Genomic DNA, 14,457 nt, shown 5'->3' on the forward strand with positions numbered 1-14,457 from the left:
AATTTGTAGTTACCCATATAAAATTGGCAATCGAATAGGTGGCATTCGTAAGAGTGGCAAATAGTTAAATATCCCCGCCCCTGTTGAACGGCCACTAGCCAGCGCGGTGGCGCTGGTAGACACCTTGCGCAGCCGACAGGGAGGTGTGTGTAGGGGGGTGCGGTCGCCGGACGGCGGACAGCCAGACGCTGGTGCTGGTGCGACGGTGCCACGGTCGCGCTTCCTGAAGGCCGAGCATGTCGGGGTCGGGGGAACATGGAAAGGGGTCGGAATGGTTGTTGGACTGGTCTTGCAAGCGTTGCGTGTGAGATGTGAGCGCATGGGGCTCACCTGTCGGCGGCGTTCACCATAGCGGGAGGGGCTAGCGAGGGAGGGCACGCTGATGCTGGGAGGCACGTCGAAGTGGTGTTGACGTCTCCTGATTGATCTTTTTAGGAGTAGAGACTAGGGCTAGCGTGCTCCTAGGTAGACTTGTTTTTAGCATGGATTATTATTCTTGTGTTTTTTCTAACACTTTTCTAGGGCAAATGACTCAACATTGGTATCCTTCTCAGTTTGCTAACCCCAGTGTTGCACCATTTGCTCACCCTCTGCCTTTGTATTGAGCAAGAGGACAGAGGCCTAGAGAACACGTGGCTTATAGATTTCAACTATTCGCGTCACATGACTGGAAGTTCAAAATGGTTCTCCAGCCTCAACCCCGTACAATGCAAGGAATACATCACATTCGAGGATAATAGCAGAGGTAAGGTGCTATCTCATGGGACCGTTCGGGTCAATGAGAGCTTTGTTCTCAAGGACGTTGCACTTGTGTCAAATTTACATTTCAAGTTGCTTTTTGTTTCAACTCCTTGAGGATAGTTTTGAAGTGTGTTTTAAGAAAGGCCTGTCTCAAGTTTTGGATGCCCAGGGGGATCTTATTTGTCAGATCACCCCATTGGGTTGTGTCTTTCGAGATGATTTCTCTTAGTCTTTTGGCTCTTCTCGATGTTGGTGGCCGGGTCTTTCTCTTAATTGTAGAAGTGCATAGGAGACTCGGTCACCTGAGTTTTGACCTACTAGCTAGGTTAAGCTCACTTGGCTTGAACCAAAGATTGCTCAAACTGAAGTTTGAGAAAGATTTGGGTTGCCACCCTTGTCATCATGGGAAGATGGTTGCTACTTCTCACCCCCTGTGAACCAAGTTATGACCAAGGGGCCTACGAGCTTATTCATATGGACACAGTTGGTCTAGCTCGAGTCCAGTAAGAGGGTGGGAAGTGGTGTGTTCTAGTGATTATGGACAACTTTTCAAGGTATTCTTGGGTGTTTTTCATGGAGGGAAGGATGAGGCGTTTTCCATGGTTCGAGACTGAGTTGTCTAAGAATGCCATAAGAGCTATCTGCAATGAAAATGGCACTGAATTCAAAAACACTCAGTTTGAAACCTTCTGTGCTTCTTTGGGTCTTGAACACTAGTTTTCCTCACCTTATGTCCCTCGGCAAAACGGTGTTGTTGAGTGCAAAAATTGGACTTTGGTTGAAATGGCTAGGACGATGCTCGATGAGCATAGGAATCCTAGAAGATATTGGGCCGCAGCGATCAGCACCGCGTACTATGTGTCCAATCACATTTTCCTTCGAGCTTTCATGAAAAAGACATCTTATGAGCTGTGATTCGGATAGGTACCCAAGGCAAGTCACCTCAGGGTGTTTTGCTGCAAGTGTTTTGTGTTGAAGGCAGGTAATTTGGACAAGTTCGAGTCCAGGTCTTCTAACAATATTTTTCAGGGTTATGTGTGGCAGAATCATCCGAAATAACACGCTTTCTAAGGCGCTCGTCTTCCACTAGACACTAAGCACCCCGAAAATTAGCTACATTGGACAGTTCCGTCGAGCATACCCCAAGGGAGAACTCAAACAATCCATGTTTTTCACCCAGGATCCAATAATGAGAACGAGTTTATAATACTTAGTCTATTCCATACAACAAGAGTTCTCGGAAATACATTATTACAATACCAAGTTCAGAGTGCGGAATTTAAATAGTGAAATTGAAAAAAAAACATCTAACGATAAGATACAAGGATCTGTATGTGTCCACCAGAAGAATCCTTCACATAATAGCCACTACTCAAATTGCACTTGCAATAGGGGCAAATAAACCCTGAGTACACAATGTACTCGCAAGACTTACCTGACTAGTGGGAATAATTTCCTGACTCCAAAGGATATGATAAGCTTTATGGTTTGTTGGGTTTCCTTTTTGCGAAAAACATTACTAGTAGTGAATCCTTATGTATGTATTTTATTAGCAGTCATGTTTAGTTCATTAGCTAACCATTCTATGTAAGCACATGTACTACTTTCAAGCAAGAGTTGAGCAATCAGATCCATTCACCCCCTTTTATCCTCTAGTTCTCACTACGGTGCTAGATCATAGCCAAGTTATACCGTATCACATGGCGATTCACGAACCAATGTATCCCAGCTCGGTACCCTGAAACACACGCTCTGCTTGTACCCCAGGCACAAGCAAGACCAACCCACCACTCTCCTATAAAGGGGTCTAGGTCCCCATCCAAACTTGGACTCCAAGCCCCCACTTCTAAGTCTCGAACTCAGTGTGGTGCTTAGACCTCCACCATCCCCGCCTACAATCAGTCGGTCCGGAAAGAGCCAGAACCCACGACAAGAGAGCAACGAGCCTTCCTGCTCCCATAAGCAAGTATGTGCTTAGGATAATAAGTCTGTGACCTGACTAGAATCTACAGCAACAGACGGTCCTTAACTGACATGGACAGGGAAAATAGCATAACCAAGCTTTGCCCCGTTGGCCGTGGGACACAACCTATTACATCCACTAATACCCATACCATATCCCTACCCGGTCTCTATTTCCTTTCACCATTTTATCATGAGAGTAATAATAATAATCACCTATTGTGAGTAACGACAGATTACTCATGCTATTGATAGCCCATGCATAGTAGCTACTCAACCTATGCTAGTAGGACTTATAGGTAGGTTATCTATGCATGTAGTTTCAATATAAATCCTGAAACGTAAATGCACATCACATATATATCCAGTGATCATTCAAAATAAGGGTTATGTACCGGGGCTTGCCTTGGGCAGGCGGGGTGTCAGCTAAGTTACTCAGTGACGGTTCTAGGACCTCCCATTGCACGAGGACCTCCTCCTCGATCATCTCTTCGTACTCCTGCTCTCCGACGGTCACGAACTCCACCAACTCGTTCTCCACATGCATGCAATGATGATGCAACACTTAGTATTTTGGCAACAGCAACTCTTAAAATAAGAATACACATGGTAAGCTATAAAGCTAGCTCTAATGACTAAAATACTAAGCTAATCATTATCTCTACCAAATAGATTTCAAGCTCACCCTACAAGTGCTTAATTTTTATAAACCAATATCATACCATTATTCATTTAACCTTAATGGGTATTTAGCTATCATATTAAATAGTCTATTTTAGGGCTACAAAAATTACAACAAGCACCTAATAATGCCATGAAGCAACTATAGAAATTTCAGAGTTAAAGCTATCACGGATTTGCCACAACAATTCCTACAAATATTATCATAATAATTTTAAATGCTTTCAATTGATTTAATATATCTCAGCATCATCACATATAGGCATAAACTAATTACACCAACAGATAGATCACATTTTTAGGAACCTAACAAAATTGGTTTCATGATTTTTGGACATCCGTACGAATTTATATTAAATATACAAATCTAACTCAGAATTGAAATAGAAAAGCTTTACTAATTCAGCTAGAAAAAGAAAAAGACCAAAACGGCCCAACGCGGCCCAACTCGGGCTTGGCCCGCGCGAAGACGACCTACGTGGGGACCTCGCAGGCGCGCTAATGCTCTTGCAGAAAAGCCCTTGGCTTTTGGACAAACAACTCGTGGTCCACGCTACTATTCCTAGAGACAACACTTATGCAAAAAAGACCCTTGTACTCTCTCCTATTTACAACGGCATGGTCCCTAGCCTCCCCCGTGTGCTCCAGCGCGGCGAGCAGTGGCACTGGCGACAGCGCTAGCCACCCGGGACCCATGCTAACCTAGCTAAGAGGCCGAATCTCACCAAGGGGTCGACGTGAGGCGATGGGCGGAGGTTGCACAAGCCAGGATGCCATAGAAGGACCTCTCCGCGATGGCGGGCACCCTGTGGCAATGGTGACGGTGTTTAGGTGAGCCGCAGCAACAACAAAGTAGTAGGGGTAGTGGGTGAGCAACGACGACTCACCAATGACCTAACCGAGGAGCCGGCTGGCCGGAGACGACCCGAGCGAGGCTGGCCACATGTGCGTTGTGAGGTGAACGGCGGACCGCAAAGGCACAACCGCGTCAGCGGCGAGGAGGAGGCATTAGAACTACGACTAGCATGCGCACAACGAAGAGGGGTTCTAGGCGGGGCTAGTGGTGTAGTCAATTCAACACGAGACGGCGAGGTTGGAGCTGGCCACGATGAGGTGGGCTAGGCCTTAATGGCGCGGCGGTGGGAGCAAAGCTTCAAAATTGGAGCTTGTCCTGGACGTAATCAAGATGGGGTGGGGGCGGTAGGCAAGAGGACATAAAGGCGGAGACGTGGGCACGAGGAATTGATGAGAGGTACTTGCTCTCTGGCTCACCGTGCCTGTGACTCGATGGTGGTAGAAAGCAGAGGGAGAAAGAGAGAAACATGACACGACAAGTGGGCTCAGTTCGTCCTTGCCTTGGCGGGATGCAAGCGGTTGTGGCCGAGGGACCTATGTCCAAGCATCAGGGGACAAGCGTGAGCGTCTACGACCGACCATGTCCCGCGCGCCGCAGCACCATTAATAGCATGACGATGGCGTGCACGGCCACGTGCGGATGGCACCCAACTGGGCCAGGGAGGGGGAAGCACGATGCAGCGAGCAGACGTGAGTACAGGATTGACATGATGGCAGCGACAGCATCGCGACGCGAGGAAGCAGTGGGTGGACACGACGGCAGTGGCAGCGTGGCGACGGCGGCACCAATGGCGGCAGCGCGAGGCAGGGCGCGGGGCCAACGGCTCGCTACGGCCGGCCTCGACAAGCCCAGGCGGCCCGATCGACCTAGTGTGGCGGCGCAGGGTGACCGCACGAGAAACGACCATGTGCGCGGCGTGGGCAGGCTATGCGGTGACCGCGCACACGGCGCCAACCAACTCGAGACAAGTACACGCACAAATTTTAAAGCGCTGATCATGACCAAACCGTTGCTCCTAAACCTAAACCGGCTTCACTACGCTCAAGATGGCATATGGATCTACTAAATCGAATCATAGCCCTACACCACTCCTTAACCCAATCTCTCCAAATAAATTGCTAAACATAGCAGCGTCTAGTTGTTGACAGACTTGGAAATTTTCTAAGTTTTGAACTGAACTTGATTTCAATTTACGATTTCTAGGCTATTGAAAATATTACAAAGCAATATTATTTTTCAAAAGCATGTATTTCATTGTCATCTACAAAGTTTGTACTTCAAACTTTATTTAAGTATCACACACATGTTCTATAGTATTTTTGCTTAATAAAAATTGGTTTTCAATCTTAAGTGATATAACATGACTATTGAATCATTTTTATGTATCATTTGTGTTAATCATTTTTCATGCCAAGAAATTTATTTTTACACCTTCTCACATGCATTATCACAAAAACATGATGCTCGTGACATAGTTTAACAAGTTGTTTAAGCGGTAACATCAAGGGTGTTACATTATGCTTCTTATTCTAAAGCTTATCGCATACTTAATCTGGAGACTAACTGCATCATGGAGACCTGTGAGGTCACATTTGATGAAACCATGCCATGTTCAAACACTATTTTTCGAGTATGCATGAGAGTAGGAGCTTGGAGAAAGCATCTTTGTGGAGGAGGAGCAAGAAGATGCCAATTGGAGTGATCCCAGTCATCTCCACCAACTGCCCCTCTGAAGCTTGCTTGGACACTTCAGCTCGCGGTCCTGATCCCTCTACTTCCACTACTTGGGAACCATAAAAGCAACTTCCTTAGCCTATGCCAGCTGCACCTGAGGAAGCACCAGCTGCTGTTGAGGGGGAGGTGACTTCGGCAAGGGAGACACCATAACACATTCAGCATCATCAACCACCTCAGACAATGATAGGTGACATTGACCAGCGAGTCACGTGGTCTAGGTCTTATCAAATCTCACACTTTGCTCATTCTGCATTTGTTGCTTCCTTTGAGACCCATGGTGTATTCTGTTTTTAGCATTGCTAGTGGTGTTGAGCAATTTTTGTGTCTTCTTGAGGACTAGCTGTGATGTACTTGTTTTCCTTGAGCCGTTGCCCATGTCTTTGGGGACCAAGTTTTACTCATTTCAAATGACCCTATTTTGGCTTTTCTTGGGTTTTGGTCATTTGGGTGAGTTCTCTGTTTTCTCTTCTTCTGTTTCTTTTGCTGAGCTATTTGTGTGTTGGTGTTGACAATGCACTCATAAAGGGGAGATTGTGAACACAAGGTTAATATGTGTTGTTGTGGTTCGGTTGTGATGAGTGATTGTCAAAGTGATTCGCGTCTTAGGTTGAGTTGTTGAAATAACCATGGCGTGAGTTGGGTTGTGCAACATGTCTCTTGGCTTTCTGGTGCGTAGGTGTGGAGCTCGGAGACGGTGGTCGACCGCGAAGGTGAAGGTAAAGCGGATCTGTGATGATGGACTGTGAGCGGTGAAGGACGGATGCCGATGGCTTGGATAGAGGGACCGGAGAAGTCGGGTGATTGACTGTGGGTGGCTGACACCTGGGGTCATCGACAAGTACAAGAGTATATGGGAGTGACTGTGTTGACCAAGTCAAGACGGCGGTCATGCAAGTCAAGCGGAGGCTTTGAAGACTTGGCGCCCGGGCAGTCGAGGACGACAGTGACACGTGTCGAGTTGGACTGGAATACCCCTTCGCTAAGGTGGTTTGCTCCAAATATCTAGGAGCACTTTGGGAATGTGTGATAGGCTCCATAACTAAGAGACGGCTACCCTAATCAGTCCTCACCTCTCCGGTTTTGATTTTATTCTTTAGGTTTTCCCCTCCCCTAGCTGTTGTAGAGGTCCACAGATGAATTGACTCCATTGTTTGTGTAATCGCATCCTTCTAAGTAGGAAGAGAGGCCTTTACCTCTCGTTATCCTCCGGGATTCAAATCATGCGTTCTTGATTTTGCTTTTAGCGTTTGGGTATTCTTTGTTTCTAGTCTTCTTCCCCCATTTTGCTCGATTTCGTCGATTTGAGTTGTTTGGGGCAAATCCAACTGATTAGATATGAGCGAGGATGTGTGTTGATGCTGTTCACCAAGTGAATTTGATTAAATCCACACGAGCTCATAGATCAAGGAGGATTTCGTTTTGGGGTGAAAAACTTAGATTCTTGGACGTGATCTGAAATTCCCTGAGTTCTACCAATTTTTGGGCGATGATCTTTCAATATAGCCCTCCAGCTACCTTATGATCACCTGGGTAAAGTTTGGTGGTAGTTGGATTTGATTTGGTAGACATTCGTTTGAATTTCATTTGCGTTGCCCTACTGTTCGTGCTCTGTCGTGGAGCACCGGTTGCATTCCTCGTGCACCGGGTCTAACACTGGCAGTGTTCGCCTAAACGGCCATATGGCCACTAAACGGTAAACGGTGGTAAATTGTTTTGTTTATGGGGTAAACGGAAATTAAACGGTTGACGTTTAAATGGTAAAAAAACGGAAAAAAATAGTCTAAACGACCTAAACGGAATGGAGATAAACAATATTAAACGGGCTAAACAGCTGTTTAAACGGCTGTTTAGATGAACACGAGGTAAATCTAGTTCAGTTTTGTATGGATAAATTTGTATACTTAAATTTATTATATTTATAAATGTATACACTATGTTACATGCATAAATATCTATATTTGGCTCTTTTCACATGTATATATATATATATATACCAAAATAATTGATTTTTACTCGGATAAATATGTATAAATGCTAGAATACTTGATTTTTTACATGCACATATATAATTATATGTATTTTTTTTAAAGTACAAAACCGTTTAGACCGTTTAACTTCGTTTAAACACCGTGTAAACAATCTAAACACTAAACGAAGGGCGACCGTGACCGTTTACTGTTTGAACACTGGTGAGGACCGGTGTGCGTTCGTTCTGTGTTTCCGTGGCTGGTTCTCTGTTCGGGCACACCGTGGTCACCGGTGTTCACCGGTCTCTTGCATCGGTTGCTGGACCGGCCGTGTCCGGTGTCCCTTTCTCTGCCCATCGGTGCTCTCTTCCTCCCCTCTGTCTTGCAGAACCTGCAATAGCCGGTAGCTTTCCAGCAGCAAGTGGATCTCTCGGTCTTCAAGTTGTTCTTGTGGTGTTTGATGCTAAGCGGTGAACGCTGCAGATAGCTGTCCAATCTTTTCATCCAGCAGAAACAGAAACCTGCTTGTTTCTTTGACCGTGGTGCACAGCAGGCAGCTGCTCCTTGTTCGGCATATGCTTGCAGCAACGTGATTTGATTTTCCAAATCTTGAGTTGTCACTTTCAAGTTACATGAGCCTAATTATTGCCTGCTCATTTAGCTAGTCTTAATCTTGTACGAGTGATTTTTGGTGTTGCTGTTAAGTTTTTTTTGTTGCTGCTCGTGACACTTTTTCTCTGTAAATTTGGGTTCTCTGGTTCTGTCGGACCTTGGAAATTCCGATCAGTCACCTGCAATTTCGGGTCCGACCCTGTGTAGTTCTGGTCCGTCCGTGTCCTGTGCGTTTGAGTTCTGTTTCTCGTTCTGCTTTCGTTGTCGTGTCCCGCTGTGTTTCTAGGCAACATCCAGCCACTTGTTTAGCTTGTGGACATCATGGTTGTTGCGTCTTGTGTTTGACGGTGATTTTAGGACAATGGTTAAAACTTTCGAAAGAAAATTTGAGGCTCCCATTCACCAACCTCTCTGGTCGCTGTTTTCGGTCTTTCACTGCAATTGCCCAAAACCAAATGCAAAGGGTTCACGGTGGCTCTGGTAACTTGGCAACTATGGAAAGAACGGAATGCCAAAACATTTGAGAACACAGAGCAACGATGTCGGTCTCAAACTCTCAATCTAGATCAAGATCCAAGGATACGCCTGGATTGCTCCGGGTTTCAGGCACATTATTGGTCGTCTCTGGGTAGAACCAAGTCAAAAATTGAATCGGGCAATCGAAATTAACATTGTTTCCCTAAAAGACAGTTTGAATACGAAATCATTTCAAAAATTGATTAAAGAAATCCAACATTTTGTCTCTTTCCTTCACAGATCTGTCATATTTGTGCAACTGGTACTATACACATCTATTCTTCTTCCTAGAGACGACAAAATATCCTTTTTTTCGTGGATCAAGGTGTTTTTTTATATTATTGGCCAGTTGCGTTAACTTCAATTTTCTTCATTGCATGTAGCTTCGCATGCATAAAGTATGAGTCCTGTCTCCTGTCTGCCGTGCACGTAGCCGGCTGGTTCATTTGTTTTCTGCTTCATTTGTCAGTTAGATGGATCAAACCTGCTTGTACGTACGGAGTACAAAGCACAGAGTCTGAAAACAGTGCCACGTGTGTATGCAGAAGCAGAAAACCTGCTTTCCTCCTCTCAAGAAAGAAACAAAGATATGAGAACCCGCTTTCATCGTCACAAAGTCAGCATTGCACAAATTGGTTGAACTAAATTTGTCCTGGCCGGTGTAGTAACTTCTTGTCGGCGCATGCCTGCATCGCGTATAAATAGCCCTGTAATGCCACACATATAGGCATCAACAAATCTCTCAGAAATCTTGACTGGCTAGGCTGTAGATCAAATTGTTTGAGAGCATGGCGCCTCCTCCAGCACAACATTCCAGCGAGGCAGAGGAGCTGCGAAAGGCTACTACCTTCCACCCAAGCCTATGGGGCGATTTCTTCCTCACTTACCAGCCGCCAACTGCAACTCAGGTAATTAAAAACTGCATCTCGCTGAAGATCATCATCAGGGGATAAACTTTTTTGACATACATATATATAGATGTAGGTTGGTGAAATTGACCTATACTTGTCCTCCACGCAGCAAGCATACATGGAAGAACGAGCTGAGGTATTAAGAGAAGATGTTAGGAAGATTTTGATGGGCTCAACTGAATTACCAGAAACACTGAATCTTATACTCACACTGCAACGACTTGGACTGGATTACTACTACGAGAGTGAGATAGACAAGTTGCTGCATGGTATTTACAACTCCGATTACAATGATAAAGATCTAAACTTAGTTTCCCTGCGGTTTTATCTTCTTCGAAAGAATGGTTACGATGTGTCATCAGGTAAGATATGATCTTGCACTCAAAACTGTGTTTTTTTCTTCTAGAGTTCCATGGTAATCCCCCATCATCAATGGAGTCAGGACCAATTAATGTCACATCAAATGTTTTAACTGTGAAAAATAGGACATGACTATTATTCACTTTGAGGCAATTTTGCAGATGTATTTCTACACTTTAAAACAGAAGAAGGGGGCTTTTCTTATGCTGACACGAGAAGCTTGTTAAGCTTGTATAATGCAGCATATTTGAGGAGACATGGAGAGAAGGTACTGGATGAAGCAATTTCTTTCACAAGACGTTGCCTTCAAGATATCCTTGAACTTCCAGAATCGCCATTTGCAAAGGAGGTGTCCGATTCACTTCATACCCCACTTTTTAGAAGGGTTGGAATATTAGAAGCAAGAAATTACATACCCATTTATGAAAAAGACGCTACAATGAATGAAGCCATATTGGAGCTTGCAGAACTGAATTTTAACCTTCAACAGCTTGTTTTCTGTGAAGAGTTAAAGCATTGCACAGTGTAAGATTATTTTCATCTTACTTCGACTCGACGTGCAGTTTCAGTCCTAGGATTTACTTGACTTATCTTAACATGCATGGTAGGTGGTGGAAGGAGTTCCTAGCCAAATCAAAGATGACTTTTGTTAGAGATAGAATAGTGGAGACATATTTCTGGATGAATGGGGCATGCTATCATCCTCCATACTCTCGTTCCCGAATTATACAAACAAAGATCACATCTTTTATTACAATAATTGATGATATGTTTGACACATATGGTACCACCGAAGAGTGCATGAAATTTGTTGAAGCAATTGGCAGGTAACAATGATCTTCCAAAATCATGTCACATGTTTTTTATTTTAAAAATATTACATGCATTAACTATTAAATACATATTGGATGGCATGTCATTGATTTACATACACATATACGAAAAGAAAGAAACTAAAATTTTCCCTGTGAGTCTGTCATAAAGGGATGATATTACGTGGAGATATGTCCACGACATGAAGCTCTTTTGGTGCTGATGTACTGAGTTTCATCACTGATAAGCAACGAAATTCAAACAATAATGTGTACACCAAACATATACAAGCAACAATATAAAAATTCACTATTTTTCAAATAGTAATACCCGTTCGAAGGAAAACCACAAATAATTTATCAGTAATATAATAATATTTGAATTGAAATAATGATACCATTAGTATGCAATGTAATGATCCTAAAAATAAATTTCGAAAAATACATTCAGTGCTTTTTGAAACGCTTCTCTCTAGAGAGCTTTAATACTATAGGAAACCAAATCCTAACTTTGTAAAATGCAGATGGGATGTAAGTGCAGTACCTCTTCTTCCAGAGTATATGAAGGGTTTCTACTTATTTCTGTTGGACACATTTCATTCATTTGAGGATGAGTTAGGGGCAGAGAAGAGTTACCGTGTGCTTTATCTAAAACTGGCGGTGAGTATTCTACATACCCTCTTATGAATGTCTTATACTTGAGCATTGGCAAGGAACACAGTCAACGCAATCAGCTAGAAATACTAGGCTCTATCAAATTGAGTTATGTTTCTGACATGAAAAAAAACCTATTGTACAAAGAAATTTAATAATAGATAATGAACTTCGAGCCTAGGTTTGATGACTATCATTATCTAAGAATTATAAAGAACTAACCCTGCTATACGCTCTTCTAGTTCCTATGACCATTAAAAGCAGCGCATGCATGAGCCGCCCGGCAAACAGACTTGGTCATTGCAGTCATAATTGAAGCAAAAATCCGTAGATAAATTTGTTTGCCTAATATTAAAAATCGAGTTCTTTAATTATGTATGATATTTTGATTGGTCATAAATTAATTCAGGGACTAGATTGATACATGTGGTGTTGACTATGTACGAAATGCCTTTATTTTCTAGTAAAACTTTTCTTGGGAACTGTATTGCCCATAAACATGAAAATCAATAAAGTTTTTACCTAAACATTGGAACTTATGCAATGCAACCTATCATTATTTCAATTCAGTTATTTTTATTTCAAGCAGCCTATTTTATCTAGCAGCAATGGTATTAGAATCAGAAATAATTTTCACACATTTCCATATTTCATATAGATGGAGCGTTTGGTTCAGCAGTACTACAATGAAATAAAATGGCGTGATGAAGACTATGTGCCAAAAACAATGAGTGAACACCTTGAAGTTTCAATGGAAAGCATTGCATGCATCCCTATTACATGTGCCGCATTTGTTGGAATGGGTGACATAATAACAAAGGAGACACTCGAGTGGCTTTTGAGCTTTCCTCAATTTCTAATGTCTTTTGGTATATATGTACGCCTCTCAAATGATGTCGCATCAACCATGGTATTTCTCTATTTCTAAACGAGTATAGCTTCATGCAAAAACAGTAAATTGAATTCTTCTCAGTATCCATTTATCTAACGAATTGGTTAGATTCTATTCATAACATTCACGATAATTTTACATTTACAGTGAAGCTGGATATTGCTTTATGTCAGTACAGAATCACAACGTTAGGATGATTAAACTAGTTGTTATTAAAACACACCTGACATTATTCTTTCTTACGACAATGTTTCACAGCGTGAACAAACAAAAGACCACAGTGCCTCCACTGTCCATTGCTACATGAAGGAGCATGGAACAACAATGAATGATGCATGCGAAAAGATAAAAGAACTTGCTGAAGATAAATGGAAGGACATGTTAGAACAATGCCTTGCACTGGCAGAACTACCAAAGGTCATGCCACGAACAGTGTTTGACTTCGCAAGAACCGTAGATAATATGTACAAGAATGATCATGATGGATACACTTCTTCAGAAGCACTCAAAGAAATGATAGAACTACTATTCGTGAAGCCAATACCCAAATGAAGCTTGTCAAGTGGTGGTACAACCGTATAAGTAATAATATATGAGCTATATATTTTGTGCTTTTAAAACAATATAACCACAGTCTTGTTTGAGGACGTCGTGATATACCCAAAATATGGTCAGCAGCTACATGGGATGCTTGACGAACTCAATAGGTATCATTAAGCTAAATTAAGTATAATGTGTTCATCATCATGTGCAGAACGACAGTGGTCCTAGTGGTTGTTCTCAAGTTCTGCAGGGAAATAGAAATATGCATGTTACTCGAAAATGGCATTTGTATTTTGCATGTATTATGTAATAGTGAACAACTTTTCTCAATACATTGCTCTGGTTTCAACTATGACTTGGATATAATAATACTGAATAGTGCATCAGTGGTGGTATAACTAATTAATTAAAAATATGGTCCATTGAGTTGTTACCAGGTGGAATAATGCCCACCATCACAACTGAACCTTCCATAGAAAAAATGGACTTTGTTAATTATAGTTTTTCAAGTGTGAGGAGCAAATTTTATGCAGGCTGATGAATCACTAATCATCAGTTCCACGAGATAAAATGAGGACAAGCAAGGCCAAGCATAGTAAGCCAAGCTTCTCAGTGGACACATGTTTGTCCGTACCGAGTCATTACGTCAAGCAGCTGCGTGCACCTGGACCTCGGTCTAACCCAGTCAAAAAAAAAAAAACATGACCTTGCCGGACCCAATTAGCACATCGGGCAGGCTCGGGCTATACTTTTTTGACCTGGCATGAATTTCAAGTCAGACGTGGGCATGAAGTTTAGCCCACGGGCTGACCTGATTTTTTTTTTTTTTTGAGAAAACACGGGCTGACCTGATGGATCGACCAAAACAATAAATAGTGCAAATGCAAGCACAGCACAGCAGCCTAACAACCTCCTAGCTCCTAGGTGGCCCAGCAGGTACGTAGCAGCCCAACTTGTTTTTCTCTATACAGAGAGAGACTTACCGTTCTATGGCCACTTTAAATTTTAACAATTACTATACTAATTTATGAGATTACTGTAACACATGTATCGTGAATGTGTATTTTCACTTTATCATAAATTAGTACAGATCGTAAATCAATGTTAATAAGACGAGGTTTTCTTTGGCGAGGTCGCAAAGAGGCCAATGGGGGCTGCTGTTTGGCGTGGGATGGGAGAAAGTGCAAATGCCTTTGGAACTCGGTGGCTTAGG

General features: G+C 42.8%; 1 protein-coding gene across 1 annotated transcript; it reads left to right on the forward strand.

The window, feature by feature from the left end:
- Positions 1-9,860: 9,860 nt before the first annotated feature.
- LOC136501524 (sesquithujene synthase A-like) lies at positions 9,861-13,384 on the forward strand. The gene is made up of 7 exons (XM_066497049.1): positions 9,861-9,980; positions 10,093-10,345; positions 10,505-10,868; positions 10,952-11,170; positions 11,680-11,815; positions 12,468-12,719; positions 12,960-13,384. The coding sequence occupies exons 1-7, from the start codon at positions 9,861-9,863 to the stop codon at positions 13,251-13,253; spliced, it is 1,638 nt and encodes a 545-aa protein (XP_066353146.1). The 3' UTR covers positions 13,254-13,384.
- Positions 13,385-14,457: the final 1,073 nt, after the last annotated feature.

This window comes from Miscanthus floridulus, chromosome 13 (genome assembly GCF_019320115.1).
Source record: "Miscanthus floridulus cultivar M001 chromosome 13, ASM1932011v1, whole genome shotgun sequence".
In the NCBI taxonomy this organism is placed as follows: domain Eukaryota; kingdom Viridiplantae; phylum Streptophyta; class Magnoliopsida; order Poales; family Poaceae; genus Miscanthus; species Miscanthus floridulus.

Excerpts from the sequence above, each read along its gene's own strand:
- LOC136501524 (XM_066497049.1), top strand. The coding sequence starts at position 9,861 with ATGGCGCCTCCTCCAGCACAACATTCCAGCGAGGCAGAGGAGCTGCGA. Across the intron at positions 9,981-10,092 it reads AGCCGCCAACTGCAACTCAG|CAAGCATACATGGAAGAACG; the intron begins GTAATTAAAAAC and ends TCCTCCACGCAG. Across the intron at positions 10,346-10,504 it reads TGGTTACGATGTGTCATCAG|ATGTATTTCTACACTTTAAA; the intron begins GTAAGATATGAT and ends GCAATTTTGCAG.